Consider the following 14,003-nt stretch of genomic DNA (forward strand, 5'->3'; position numbering starts at 1 on the left):
TGACAGGGGGTATTTTTACTCTATATAAACATTAAATATACTAAAAGCTTTTTTTTCGTTTTATTTATACAATCGCTAAAAGTTTTATTATGAGTTACTAACACTAATTCTTTTAAATAAAATGCAGTTACTGGTATGGGATTTGAAACTAAAGCTAAAAAAGCTTTAGGAAGTAAATAAGCTTTTATAAAAGCAAAAGCTTTAGAAAGTAAATAAGCTTTTAGAAAAGCAAAAGCTTTTCTCTATGGAGAAAAATATAAAAAGCTTTTTCTCTTGTTTGTTTAATATTGATAAAAGTAAGAAAGAGTAAACTTTTAAGCTGAGGATGTCTGAGAATTACGGTTAAAGCTGTAAAGCTTTGAAAGTTGAGCTTTCAATAAGCTAAAGGTGTTTAATTATGCAGAATTAAATATAATATCTTATAATTCAGATCTATATCATAATTGAAATAGTTTTTAGGAAATTATCTCATCTTTAGTAGAAACTATAGACTACTCCATAGTTGTCATTATAGACTTCTCCATAGTCAAAACCATAGACAACCCTATTGTCCAGACTGTAGACTACTCTATAGCAGAAGCTAAAGACTACTCCATTCTCAACAGTAAAGACGAATTTATAGTCAAGACTATTCTATAATCAAGACTACTACTATTCAATAGTTAAGACTATAGATTATTCTATAGTCAAGACTAAAAACTATTCTACAGTCAAGTCTAAAAACTATTCTATAGTCAAGACTATAAACTATTATATAGTAAAGACTATAGACTATTCTAAAGTCAAGGCTATAGATTATTCTATAGTCAAGACTATATACTATTCTATAGGCAAGACTATAAACTATGCTATAGTCTAGACTACAGACTATGCTATATTCAAGACTATAGACTTTCTGTATTCAAAACTATAGACTATTCTATAGTCAAGACTACAAAATATTCTATAGTCAACACTATAAACTATTCTATAGTCAAGACTATAGACTATTCTATAGTCAAGACTATAGACTATTCTATAATCAAGACTATAGACTATTCTGTAGTCAAGTCTATAGACTATTCTATAGCAAAGACTATAGACTATTCTATAGTCAAGACTATAGACTGTTCTATTGTCAAGACTATAGACTATTCTATAGTCCAGACTATTCTTTAATCCAGACTATAGACCATTATATAGTCCAGACTATAGACTATTGTATAGTCAAGACTATAGACTATTCTACAGTCACGACTATAGACTATTCTATAGTCAAGAACAAAGACTATTCTATAGTCAAGACTATAGACTATTATAGAGTCAAGATTATAGACTATCCTATAATCACTACTGTAGTATATATAGACTATTCTATAGTCCAGACTATAGACTATTCTATAGTCCAGACTATAGACTATTCTATAGTCCACACTATAGTCCAGACTATTCTATAGTCCAGACTATAGACTATTCTATAGTCCAGACTATAGACTATGCTATAGTCCAGACTATAGACTATGCTATAGTCCAGACTATAGCCTATTCTATAGACCAGACAATAGACTATTCTACAGACTATTCTATAGTCCAGACTATAGACTATTCTATAGTCCAGACTACAGACTATTCTACTGTCCAGACTATAGACTATTATATAGTCCAGACTATAGACTATTCTATAGTCCAGACTATAGACTATTATATAGTCCAGACTATAGACTATTCTACAGTCCAGACTATAGACTATTATATAGTCAATACTGTTCTATAGTCAATACTATATACTATTCCATAGTCGAGACTATAGACTATTTTATAGTCAACACTATGAATTACTCTATAGTCAAGGCTGCAGAGTATTCTATAGTCAAGACTTTAGACTAGTCCATAGGCAAGACTATTGATTATGCTATAGTCAAGACTATAGACCATTCTATAGTCAGGACTATAGACCATTCTATAGTCAAGACTATATATCATTCTATAGTCAAGACTATAAACTATTCTATAGTCAAGACTATAGACTTTTCTATAGTCAAGACTATAGACTATTCTAAAGTCAAGAATTTTGACTTCTCTATAATTAAAACATATAGTTCTCTATAGTCAAACTATAGACTTCTTTATAGTCAAGACTATGGACTTCTCTATAGTCAATACAATTGACTATTTTATGGTCGAGACTATAGACTATTCTATAGTTCAAACTATAAACTTTTATATAGTCCTGACTATGGATTATTCTATAGTCAAGAATATACACTTTTCTATAGTCAAGACTATAGACTATCCTATAGTCAAGACTATGGACTATTCTGTAGTTAAGACTATAGACTATTCTATGGTCAAGACTATATACTATTCTATGGACAATACTGTAGACTATTCTATAGTCAAGACTATAGACTATTCTGTTGTTAAGACTATTCTCTATAGTCGAAACTATAGAGTAATCTATAGTCAACATTATAGAGTAGGCTATATAAGTATGTAGACTACAAACTACTCAATAGTCGATATTAAAAACTACTCTGTAGTCGAGACTATATAGTAATCTGTAGTCGAGACTATAAACCAATATACAAAACAATACACCCTTGTATACTCGACACAATAATTATACTATTTACCTTAGACTATCTAGGATATCTATCCTATAGTCTACCTCTATCTTACCCTCTCTTTAAAAAATTCTATTTCATTCACTGGAAATCGTTTCATATGTATGTAGTGATCATGTCGCATTTAATAAAACTATTTAAAATTAAGCGTAAATTCTTTTTTCTTTTAAATTAATTTAAATATTTATATTATTTATATGGCAGTTCTTATTGAAATTTATATATTTTGTTATCTAAGTATATGGCATCACAATTAGATCCTTAAGTTTTTCTTTATTATTTTTGTTAAAGTTTGAACTTTACTTAAACTCAGCTTTCAGTGCCGGTTACCAAACACTCACTGAGTAAAACATTATGTAATGCATCCATATCAACCCAATCGCGTCGTTCGTTACGTATCGATAGATTTCTTATACAACCTTTGAAATTTTCACGGGTCAATAAGGAACCACTGGATGCAATTTCTAGAATTTTGTTTTTTTTTTAGAATCACCAATAAAGTTTGATACTTTTCAATTTGAAAGAGAAATTTAAAAAAAACTTACCCGGTATTCCTCCTATATATAATGGAGATTTGGTTTGTACTCTACCCATGGTAGTTTGTTGAGCTACCGCTATTGTAGTGGGCATTTGATCAATTCTTAAGGCTAGTTGTTCGTAGTCATATAGGGCGGATATATTATGCCATTTATTATCGCACAAAGCATATTTGGAAGGCAGTAAAGATTCAACGCGGAAGGGATTGCCATCACCCAAGTCACAGGAGAAGACAATCTGAGGGATAAAGATATAAAAAAAAATCGTAAAGTTTTTGTTAAAATTTTGGTTAATTTTTTAAACAATTTTAATTGTTTGTTCTTTTAAAGTTTTGAAACTTACATTGCCATTGAATATTTCCAGTGATAAGGCAGGAAAACCGGTAGGTTCAGTTATACTTAGCAAAATTCCAGAAAGCTCTGAAGTTCTAAATTCCATTTCTAGTTCCAAATACTTGCCAACATGGAAATTTCTCTCTACAAATATTAAGAAACAAAGATTTAAGAACATTTTCTATAAAAAAGGCTCTTTAAGAGAGCAAATAGGCTCCTTAAAAGAGCAAATTTTCTATAGAAAATAGGCTCCTTAAAAGAGCAAATTTTCTATAGAAAATAGGCTCTTTAAAAGAGCAAATTTTCTATAGAAAATAGGCTCCTTAAAAGAGCAAATTTTCTATAGAAAATAGGCTCCTTAAAAGAGCAAATTTTCTATAGAAAATAGGCTCCTTAAAAGAGCAAATTTTCTATAGAAAATAGGCTCCTTAAAAGAGCAAATTTTCTATAGAAAATAGGCTCATTAAGAGAGCAAATTTTCTATAGAAAATAGGCTCATTAAGAGAGCAAATTTTCTATAGAAAATAGGCTCATTAAGAGAGCAATTTTTCTATAGAAAATAGGCTCATTAAGAGAGCAAATTTTCTATAGAAAATAGGCTCATTAAGAGAGCAAATTTTCTATAGAAAATAGGCTCTTTAAGAGAGCAAATTTTCTATAGAAAATAGGCTCTTTAAGAGAGCAAATTTTCTATAGAAAATAGGCTCTTTAAGAGAGCAAATTTTCTATAGAAAATAGGCTCTTTAAGAGAGCAAATTTTCTATAGAAAATAGGCTCTTTAAGAGAGCAAATTTTCTATAGAAAATAGGCTCTTTAAGAGAGCAAATTTTCTTTAGAAAATAGGCTCTTTAAGAGATCAAATTTTCTTTAGAAAATAGGCTCTTTAAGAGATCAAATTTTCTTTAGAAAATAGGCTCTTTAAGAGAGCAAATTTTCTATAGAAAATAGGCTCTTTAAGAGAGCAAATTTTCTATAGAAAATAGGCTCTTTAAAGGTGTAAATTTGCTGTTCATTATTAGATTGTCTACTTACTGTACACCGCATAGGCATCTCCCGGGAAATAGGAACCCCTCTCCACATTGGGAAAACACTGACCCACATGTAAATGTTTACCGGGTTTCGCCAAATCCTGGGTACTATTCGCTATGGCAAATCTACGTAGACAACCCTTAAACGGTTCCAATTTCATTAAAAGTTCCGCCGGCATTTTGGGAGGATTCTCGGGTAAACCACCCACAAACATAATATTCGAGGCAGCAATTTTCTTGGGTATTTTCATTTGTGCCGAAGTTTTCTGATCTGTACGACCTATTTCCACAGACATGGTAACCTTACGATCCTGACACATTAACGTAACATGATGCCATTCACCATCATTAAGTTTAGCATGAAGAGGCAGCTCTTCACGTCGGCGTCCTCTGACTATCAACAGCAAATGACCATCTTTTAGAATCAAAGCTAAATAATGTTTTTGTTTCTCTTTCATGCCGGGAGCTAAGAAAATCAAACCATTAGGATAAAAGGAGCGAAAATCAAAAGAAATTTGGAAATTCTTTTGCCAATAGTTGCGTAGAGGAGCTTGCAATTGAGCAAAACTATAGGGTTCATCGCCAAATTTAAAGGCATTGGGCTCATAAGAATAACTGCCAACCTGTGGAGGGGGGAAATATAGAATTGTATAAAGAGACATATTAAGAAAACAGTGAAAATTGTAAAAACATTGAAATAAAAAGACAACACCCAATATTAGTTATACTTAAAAGCTTTTTACGTTAAGCTTTAGCTGGTAAAGCTTATTAATACTTAAAAGCTTTTGTGGTTTTGATAAGTTTTAGCATCTTTCACCTCAATCCCGGATTTTGAATTTTGTGTTAGTTTTTGCCAGCTTTATGTTTAGGCAAGAGCTTTTCAAAAGCTTTTCCAGTTGTTTTTAGTAGTTATGTTATTAAGCCAAATGTATAATGATAATTTTGCGTGATTTATAGAAAAAAAAAACAAATTTTGTGTTTATTTTTTGTTGCTAAAGTAAAAACTTTATTGATGAAACCAAAATATTGCAAAAAAGTTAACAACTAATAAAATAAAACTTAAAAGAAAATTTTATGAGATTATACAATACATTTCTTAAAACAAGAAAATGAAGATGATTAAATGATGATTTTTTGTTTGCAAATGAAAGCTTTATTAACAGACACAAAAAGCAAATTTTATGATTAAGGTGAATTTTTTAAAATATATATATTTTTTAAAGTAATTAAAGTTAAATGATAGAGACTTAATGTTAAAGTATTAGTTATTAAAATATATACAATATTTTTTTTTTAATAAAAAGTTCTATTTATATAGTAAATGAATTTTTCCTAAACGTGACCACAACCTTAAGGTGCAATATTATTATTAAGATTAAAATAAAATGAGCTTAAAAGTTAATATGTATTGCCGCACTCTTTATGATAATTAGTTTCCTTAGTATTTTAAAAATTAAAAAAGCTTAGTTAAAATTTTCCATTATTAGCAATCCTTTTTATGTTCCCTTTTGTTATATAGACGATTTTTTTTGGCAGTTAGTAACTTTTGGTGCTTATAAATGAAAGCTTTCGAAAGCTTAAAGCTTTCTAAACGGTTTTTAATGGATAATGTTTTTAAGACTTAAGACTTAACAACTAAAATCCTATAAAAAAAAAGAAAAAAGTAATAATGAAAACAAATGAAAAACATGCTGTTATAAAAAAGCTTTAAAAGCTTTTTATGAATTTTGTTGAAATATTTAATTAAATTTGTTTAAACAGCTCTAAAACCATTATTAAAGCTTTTTGCTTTACAAAAGCTTTCCTTCACTAAATCACACACATAACCTTCTCACTTACCCTTTTGCAACCTTCCGGAGCGGCGGTAAAACTTTTACCAATCATGGGTTCTGTCTTCAGTAAAATATCACTTAAACCATTAACACTACCCATAGCAGGTCCATTGCGTCCAATTTGTACATTGACAAACGATAAAGCTTGATTAAAGTTCAGAGTACGATTATTGAAAACCACATCACGTACTGCACCCTCCAACTTTATAAAAGTAGGAGCCAAAGGTGTATAATCCTCGAAGGGAGGTGCACCGCCTATATACAAACCACCAGCATCACGTGGCATACTGACAAGTGTGGGTGAGCCCATAAGATTTTTCGTTACTTGCAGTTCATCGTCGACCATTAGCTCAAATTTACGACCATTTTTCAGTAAATTAACCACATGGAATTCACCATCATTAAGTGAAACATTCGAATGCATTTGTATGAAACTGCGTCCCGAATTAATCCATACTTGGAGATGACCATCGATAAGAGAAATGGAATAGTTTCCTTTAATATCTTTGGCATCGTAGTCATCCTGAACTTCGGGCGGGTAGGCGGAGAGCAGTAGTAAACAGTCGGATTGGAGAGTGCGGAAAACGAAACCGGTATTGGCTCGTTTGCGCAACGACTGGGAGGGTAATTCGATGTAACCTTGACCTGTGAAGCCAGCCCTGTGGGAAAAAAGATTTAGATTGTGAATAATTTTTGATAAAAATATTTTTTTTTTTAAATTTTTTAGTTAAAAGATCCTTCTTTTGATGAAAAGCTTTTTTTGATAAAAAGCTTTTTTAAAAAACTTTGATAAAAACTTTTTTTAAAAAATTTTGATAAAAAGCTTTTTCACAATACTTCAATAAAAAGCTTTTTTAAAAAACTTTGATAAAAAACTTATTTAAAAAACTTTTTGAAAAAGGAACTATTTTAAAAACTAAAAATAAAGTAAACAGCTTTTTCTAAGATAAAGCTTTTTGTTACAAAGCTTTTTTATAAGAAAGTTGTTTGTTAAAAAACTTTTTAAAAGAAATATTTTTTATTAAAAAGCTTTTTATCAGAAAGCTTTTTTTATGAGGAAGCTTTTTGTTGAAAAAATTTTACGAGAAAACAAATATGCTTCATACCAAAGCTTATTTGAAACTTTGATAAAAGTTTTTTTTTTAAAAACTTTGATAAAAAGCTTTTTTAAAAAACTTTGATAAAAAGCTTATTTAAAAAACTTTTTGAAAAAATAACTTTTTTAAAAACTATTTGATAAAAAGCTTTCGTTAAAAAACTTTTTCAATAAAAAGCTTTTTCTAAGATAAACGTTTTTGTTACAAAGCTTTTTTAAAAGAAATATTTTTTATTAAAATGCTTTTTATCAGAAAGCTTTTTCATGTAGAAGTTTTTTGTTGAAATTTTTTTATGAGAAAACCAAAGCTTATTTGTCGAAAAAGCTTTTGCTCTTTTTGTCAATTAAAGCATTCGTGTTATAAGCTTTTTCGTAAAAAAATTAAACACATTTTTATAAAAAATTTAAAAGAGAAAGTTTTTTCATAAAGCATTTTTTGCTGTTTTTTATGTGGAAGAAGCTTTTTAATGATAAAGCTTTCCTGTAAATAGCCTTATTTTTAAAAAAATTTATTGATATAATTTTTTTGTAAAAAATTTTATTTTTTAGAAAAATAGCTTTTATAATGAGAAAACTTTTTTATAAAAAGCTTTTTTATGAAGTCTTTTTTATAAAAGGCTTTTTATAACAAATATTTTTAAAAAATGTGTTTATGAAAACTTTTTTAGAAAAAGCTTTTTATGAAAAATATTTTTAAAAAAGCTTTTTACGAAAAATATTTAAAAAGTAAATTTTTTTATGAAAAAGCTTTATTGTTTTCTAACAAAATAGCTTTTTTAAGAAAAACTTTTATTTTTTTTTTTGCAAAGCAGACTTCTACTACTGAAAAAGCTTTTATAGAAATAAAAAGCTTTTTATGTAAATTCCTTAAAAAAAAAACTTACTTGGTTATCATCTCCTTGCACGAAGGTTCCACTCCGAAATACGAAGAACTTTCCAAAGGATCATAAGTCTCGCCATTAACTTGAACATCCATCATGCAACCCAAGAAGGGATTATCTGCTCCGGGAGCTTTAGAGGTAGCCGAGGTAAAACCAGGCGGTACTCCACCCAAATAATAAACCGGTTTCGAAAGATCCGGCAGCATATGACTTTTAATGGGTACCGACGGAGAACCCGTTATAGCTCTTTCATTATTCACCCTCAATATGCCATTTTCTGTACCACGTTTGGGTACAAATTCCCGAGCTGCCTCGATTTTAATCCATTTACCTGTATTGTATTTATTGGTGGTATTAATTTCCAATTTCGATTCATCGCCATAATCAATGCGGAACATAATGCGACCACGACTGAGAGTCACAGATACCGAGCGATTCTGTTAAAGAGAAGAATAAAAACTTAAAACTTCTGGGAAAAGAGGAGTCTGAATAAAGAGAAACTTACATTTTTATCATCTACCGCTAAGAATAACAGTGCATTCTCATCTAATGTCTTAAAGGTCATTTGTAAAGCAAACAAGTTCTTGCGATAAGGTCGCGGACGAGACTTCTTCACCTCTGCATAGCCTAAACCATTAAAATGTCTAGCTACGGAGGAAGAGCTGGATTCTTGAGCCCCTATCATGGCGCCTCCACATTTACCCTCACTCGAGGCAAAATTCCATATACCCATGGGTTTATTATCGACCTCCACATTGTGTACCACAACATTAAGACCCGGATTCAATTGCAAATCTTTGGTGCGCATTAACTTGGGATAACCACCCAGATATATGCGTTCCTCCGGAGTTTGGAAAAAGCGTGTAAATTCCACATCAGTATTGCCAGTCACAGGATTCTGAGGCACTAAGGCGCCATAATTATTCATACGTCTTACCAAAAGACTGCCTATATTTAAAGTACGATTAACCTCGACATGATACCAGGCATCATCGTATTGCGGATCTCTTGTCTGTATCTCTAAGGGATGGGTTATAATCTCGGTGGAACCACCCAAATTCCATAAAAGTCTAACATGTCTTTTGAATAGATCCAAGGCAATATAACGACCATCATTGCCCTGTATATAGAGCAGAGGTGAATTGCCATTACGATTGGGTAGGGCAAAGCTGAGTTTAATAGTATTGGACGTGGTGAGACCATAGGATATAGGCAAATAGGATCTTATGCATTTGGGACCCAAAGACTCTAAAGAAATCTTAATACCTTCTGCGGCATGTTTAGCTTTGGCAATTTTATCTCTTAACTCTTGGATCTGTTTAGCCATGGTATTATTCCATACATCAAACTCTGATTGCTCCTTAACCGCTTGCTCTTCCACATAGGTTAGAGAAATATTAGCTAAACGTACATTGGTTTTGGTTAGGGAAATATTTTCCTCTGCCAAACCCAATTTGATTTCCCAATCGGGTTCTAAAATTGCAAATTTATCACGTAACTTTTTAATATCTTCATGCAGCTGCTGAGTGTGCCGCGATACTCCCTTCATTTCATCTGAGATTTTGGAAGCAATATCCAAACTTTCTATGGTATTTTTGCGAGCCGTAGTATGTTGCAAAGGTTGTATATGCGAGGAGATGTTATTGGTACGTATGCCAGCATTTATAATACGATTCTTAATGCCTTCTACCTTATTCTCATGGACGCGCAAACGATTCTTAAGACCTTTTTAGATAGGTGAAAGGAATTACAATTTTGATATTTGACCTTTCTTAAGAAAAAAAACTTACCTTCTGTTTCCTTAATCTCCTGCATGGCATCTTGTTTTAAAATTTTGGATTTATTTAAAGAAATTCTAGCTCTATCAATAACCGATAGGCCTTGCCTAGGATAAAGTTTATTATGGGCAGTATAAACCCGTTCTCTGGCTTCTATGGAAGCCAAGCGTGCTGCCTCTATGGCCTCCGATATATTTTTATGGGCCGAACTATTTTAGGAACAATTTAATAAAAACTTTTAACAGAAATCTTCTTTGCAAACTTACCTCGCCAGCATGGCTATACGAGCTCCATTACGTGTGGGTTGAAATTGTCGGGCATATTCGTTGGATCTTTCCAGCAAACGAGCGGCATGTTTTTGAGCTTTAGGCAGCCAATGTTTACGCACTTCCCGGTGAACCGTTTCATTTTCATCCAAGGTGGCATTTAACACTGTACCCAGTTTAATAATATTGTCTACATTACCGCTCAACAACTCCAAACGTCCAACATTCATTTCCACTAACACCGCAGTTTGAGGCACTAAGGTCTCCTTAAGATATTCCCTTATCTTAAACTTTAAATCGACTATCTGCTGATAATCTTCCGAAGTATAACTCTTTAGATTACGTATATGCTCCAGAACATCATCGATTTCATTTTGCATTTCCACGGTACGATCTGCTTGTAATCTTATATCCGATATGCGAAAATTGGTATGATTTAGATCCCTCCAAAACATTTCCACTTTAGCCTTTTGATCAAAGGCCGCATCGGAGGCATTGCCGAACTTAAAGTAATAATGCCAGGCACAAGAAGCTGCCGTTCTAATATCATTTACCGAGTCCCTATGTTGTTTAATCGAATCCAAATAGAATCTACCTTGCTGCAAAGCAGTGGGTAAACTTAAATAATGAGATCCCCTACCATAATTTTCCAGATTTGCTATATTTGTTAGAATACCCGTCTGTATAGATTCCAGATCGCCATAAAGTAGACGAGCATCTTTAAGTATAACCTGCACAGCCTGGTTCCTTTTCTCAGCCGTGGCTAAGGCCTTACGATTTTGGAATTTTTGATTTTCGGCATGTGAATCTAATTTTATGAGGGCTGAGCTGTCATAGTTTAGCAGCAATTGGCGAGCATTATTAAAGTCATGATAGCGGGTATTTTGTAGATTAAAAAGATCTTCATATTCCTCGACCTTAATGTAGGGAGCTGGTATACCAGTCAAATCCATGTTGTGTATGCCTCTTCTAAGTTTATGACCTATTAGTTCTACATAGTCCAGTAGGAGTAGAGTACAGTTATCGCACACTGGGGTAAGGGAAATTTTAAAGAAAACAAAGAGGAAATATTTAAGAAATGGAACACTCCCTTCTTGGTTTTAATAACTTACATCTGCAGCCTTTCTCTTCCACATGATGACGTGCCGCTTTACATTTATCACATTTCAGACCAGTAACTCCTTCTCGACAATAACACTGGCCCGTCAAAGCATCACAACCCTCCCGGCTAATGCCATTCAGATTACAATTACAGGGTTTACAGGTACTAATAGGGGAAGCCAAAGGATTGCCATAGTAACCATGACGACACTTGTCGCACAATTTTCCCGTATAGCCAGGACGACAAACACAACTGACCTCACCCTGCCAAACGGTGCAACCTTTGGCAAAATTGCGATTAGTTTCGGGACAAGGACAGGCTTGGCAGCCGTAAGGGGAATTGGGATCGCCAAAGAAACCCTCGGCACATTGTTCACAATGACGTCCACCGGAATTTTCGCGACAATTCTAAAACATATATCACATTAATACCCAAAAAACTCTCTCCTTTTCATATTGCAAAACCTACCACACACTCTCCCGTTTCACGATTACACTCCAGGCTGCGTCCGTTACAAAAACAGGGAGCCGCCCTACCTATTAGATCTTCTATATAGATAGTCTCAGTTTCGGTAACATTACGCCATCTATAGAAACCTCTACCAGGATCTTGACACGATAAACCATCAAACCGTTTGGGACATTTACACTTCTCTACACCCTTAGCTATCATGCTGGTGGATCCATGCACATAAATGGCCGAATCCATGTGGACATTTTGCAAACTTTGGAAATTTTGTTTAATTAAATTAAAAACTACACCCAAAATAACTTATATACTAAAAACTTACATTATTTCCGAGAAATCAGCAAAACAGGAACCTCGAATCAATATATGTCGAACATTTTGCAGAGCAGCCATTAAGGTCGCTCTATCCACCGATTGGCCATTGTGATGCAACTTCCAATAGGTTTCATGTAAAGGTACACGATAAGTTTCATTGCGTGAGTATTCAAAACTTTCGTATTCATAAAAATCCAAAATCATTTTATGATGAGCATGCAATTGTACCAAAGGATAACGACTTAAGAGTTTACGATCTAAAGGTGTATTACCTCCCTCGGTTAATAAAGTAAAATACAGATTACCACCATAACTGCTAATACGATCGCCATAGAATTGTGGGGGTAATTGGAAGTACAAGGGATAGTATAGTTGGCTATAGGAACCCATGGAAACATTTCCCGTAGAGCGAGGTATTAAATTTAAACCATTGAAATTTTGTATTTCTGCATCTTCTCGATATGTTTTGGAACCGGACATTTGTACCACCACAATATATTCAAATTCCGAATTACTTATATGCTGTGAGTTCAAATATTGTATGGAAAGATTACGTGACTCTGACATTCTGACATGACCCCAAGACCAATTACTTTGTTCACATTCACTAGCACGACCAAAACAATAACATCTGGTACAGCCTTCAGGATTAAGGGCAGACAAACCGAATGATGACTGCATACAAGTATCACACTTTAAACCCACTACTAAACTCTTACAGGGACATTGACCATTGGCATCACAGGTGATCAAACCATCTTTACCCACATACGAACCATCTGCATCACAATTACAGCGTCTACACTCGGGATAACCAAAATAACCCGGCGCACAAGCATCACATCGTCGTCCGGAATAACCTTCTCTACACTGACATTGACCCGTTTGTGTATGACAATATTGTCCGATCGAACCCACTCGATCGCACTGGCACTCACGGCAACCCAATCTTGATTGCCAACCCCAAGTACCCGCTACACATTGACTACAACCCAAACCTCTGCTATTGGGTGGACAAACACAACGACCATTTAGTGGATCACATACTTGACCCTCTCCCGGACAAGGGGCACAACGCTGACAGCCATCAGTTGAGAAACCGAAAAAGCCATCTGTACACTCATTACATCTTTGACCTCCCACACCGATTTTACAATCACACTGACCCGTCCAGGGATTACACTCATGACTTCTAGAGCCTGAGGGATCACAGCGACAATCATGGCAACCCACACTTTGTGTTAAATTCCAATGGCCTGCCTTGCATTTATCACAACGGCGTCCGGTAACATTGGTCAGACATTGACACTGACCGGAACGTTTTTCGCAGGTATTCGATAGAGAGCCGATAGGACTGCATTGACATTCTGGAAAGAGATAAAAGTTAAAGAGAAATTAATATATTTTTATAAAGAAATTTGTAGATTCTAAATAATTTCCTAGAGAATTTTCGGAAAAGTCTTCAAGATTGAAGGAGGAAGGGAGCAATATTTCTATAGCAACTTTTCTCTAGAAAAGTTGTCTAGACTAAGAGCAACTTTTCTCTAGAAAAGTTGTCTAGACCAAGAGCAACTTTTTTAGAGAAAAGTGCAGCTTTTCTATAGAAAAGTTGTCTAGACGAAGAGCAACATTTCTCTAGAAAAGTTGTCTAGACTAAGAGCAACTTTTCTATAGAAAAGTAGTCTAGACTAAGAGCAACTTTTCTATAGAAAAGTAGTCTAGACTAAGAGCATCTTTTCTCTAGAAAAGTAGTCTAGACTAAGAG

General features: G+C 33.4%; 1 protein-coding gene across 1 annotated transcript; it reads right to left on the reverse strand.

Moving 5' to 3' along the window:
• Positions 1-2,352: 2,352 nt before the first annotated feature.
• On the reverse strand, positions 2,353-13,605 carry LOC119613055 (laminin subunit alpha-1; the record flags this gene model as incomplete). The annotated part of the gene is made up of 12 exons (XM_037968995.1): positions 2,353-3,067; positions 3,149-3,377; positions 3,483-3,616; positions 4,505-5,123; positions 6,340-6,991; positions 8,313-8,746; positions 8,815-10,034; positions 10,100-10,296; positions 10,354-11,383; positions 11,466-11,862; positions 11,924-12,179; positions 12,246-13,605. Coding segments are annotated over 12 exons (6,683 nt in total), but the record flags the coding sequence as incomplete, so codon positions are not given.
• Between the last annotated feature and the right edge of the window lie 398 nt (positions 13,606-14,003).

This window comes from Lucilia sericata, unplaced genomic scaffold (assembly GCF_015586225.1).
Source record: "Lucilia sericata isolate MDLA Ls3-8-SP2 unplaced genomic scaffold, ASM1558622v1 Contig001944F_arrow, whole genome shotgun sequence".
Taxonomy (NCBI): Eukaryota; Metazoa; Arthropoda; class Insecta; order Diptera; family Calliphoridae; genus Lucilia; species Lucilia sericata.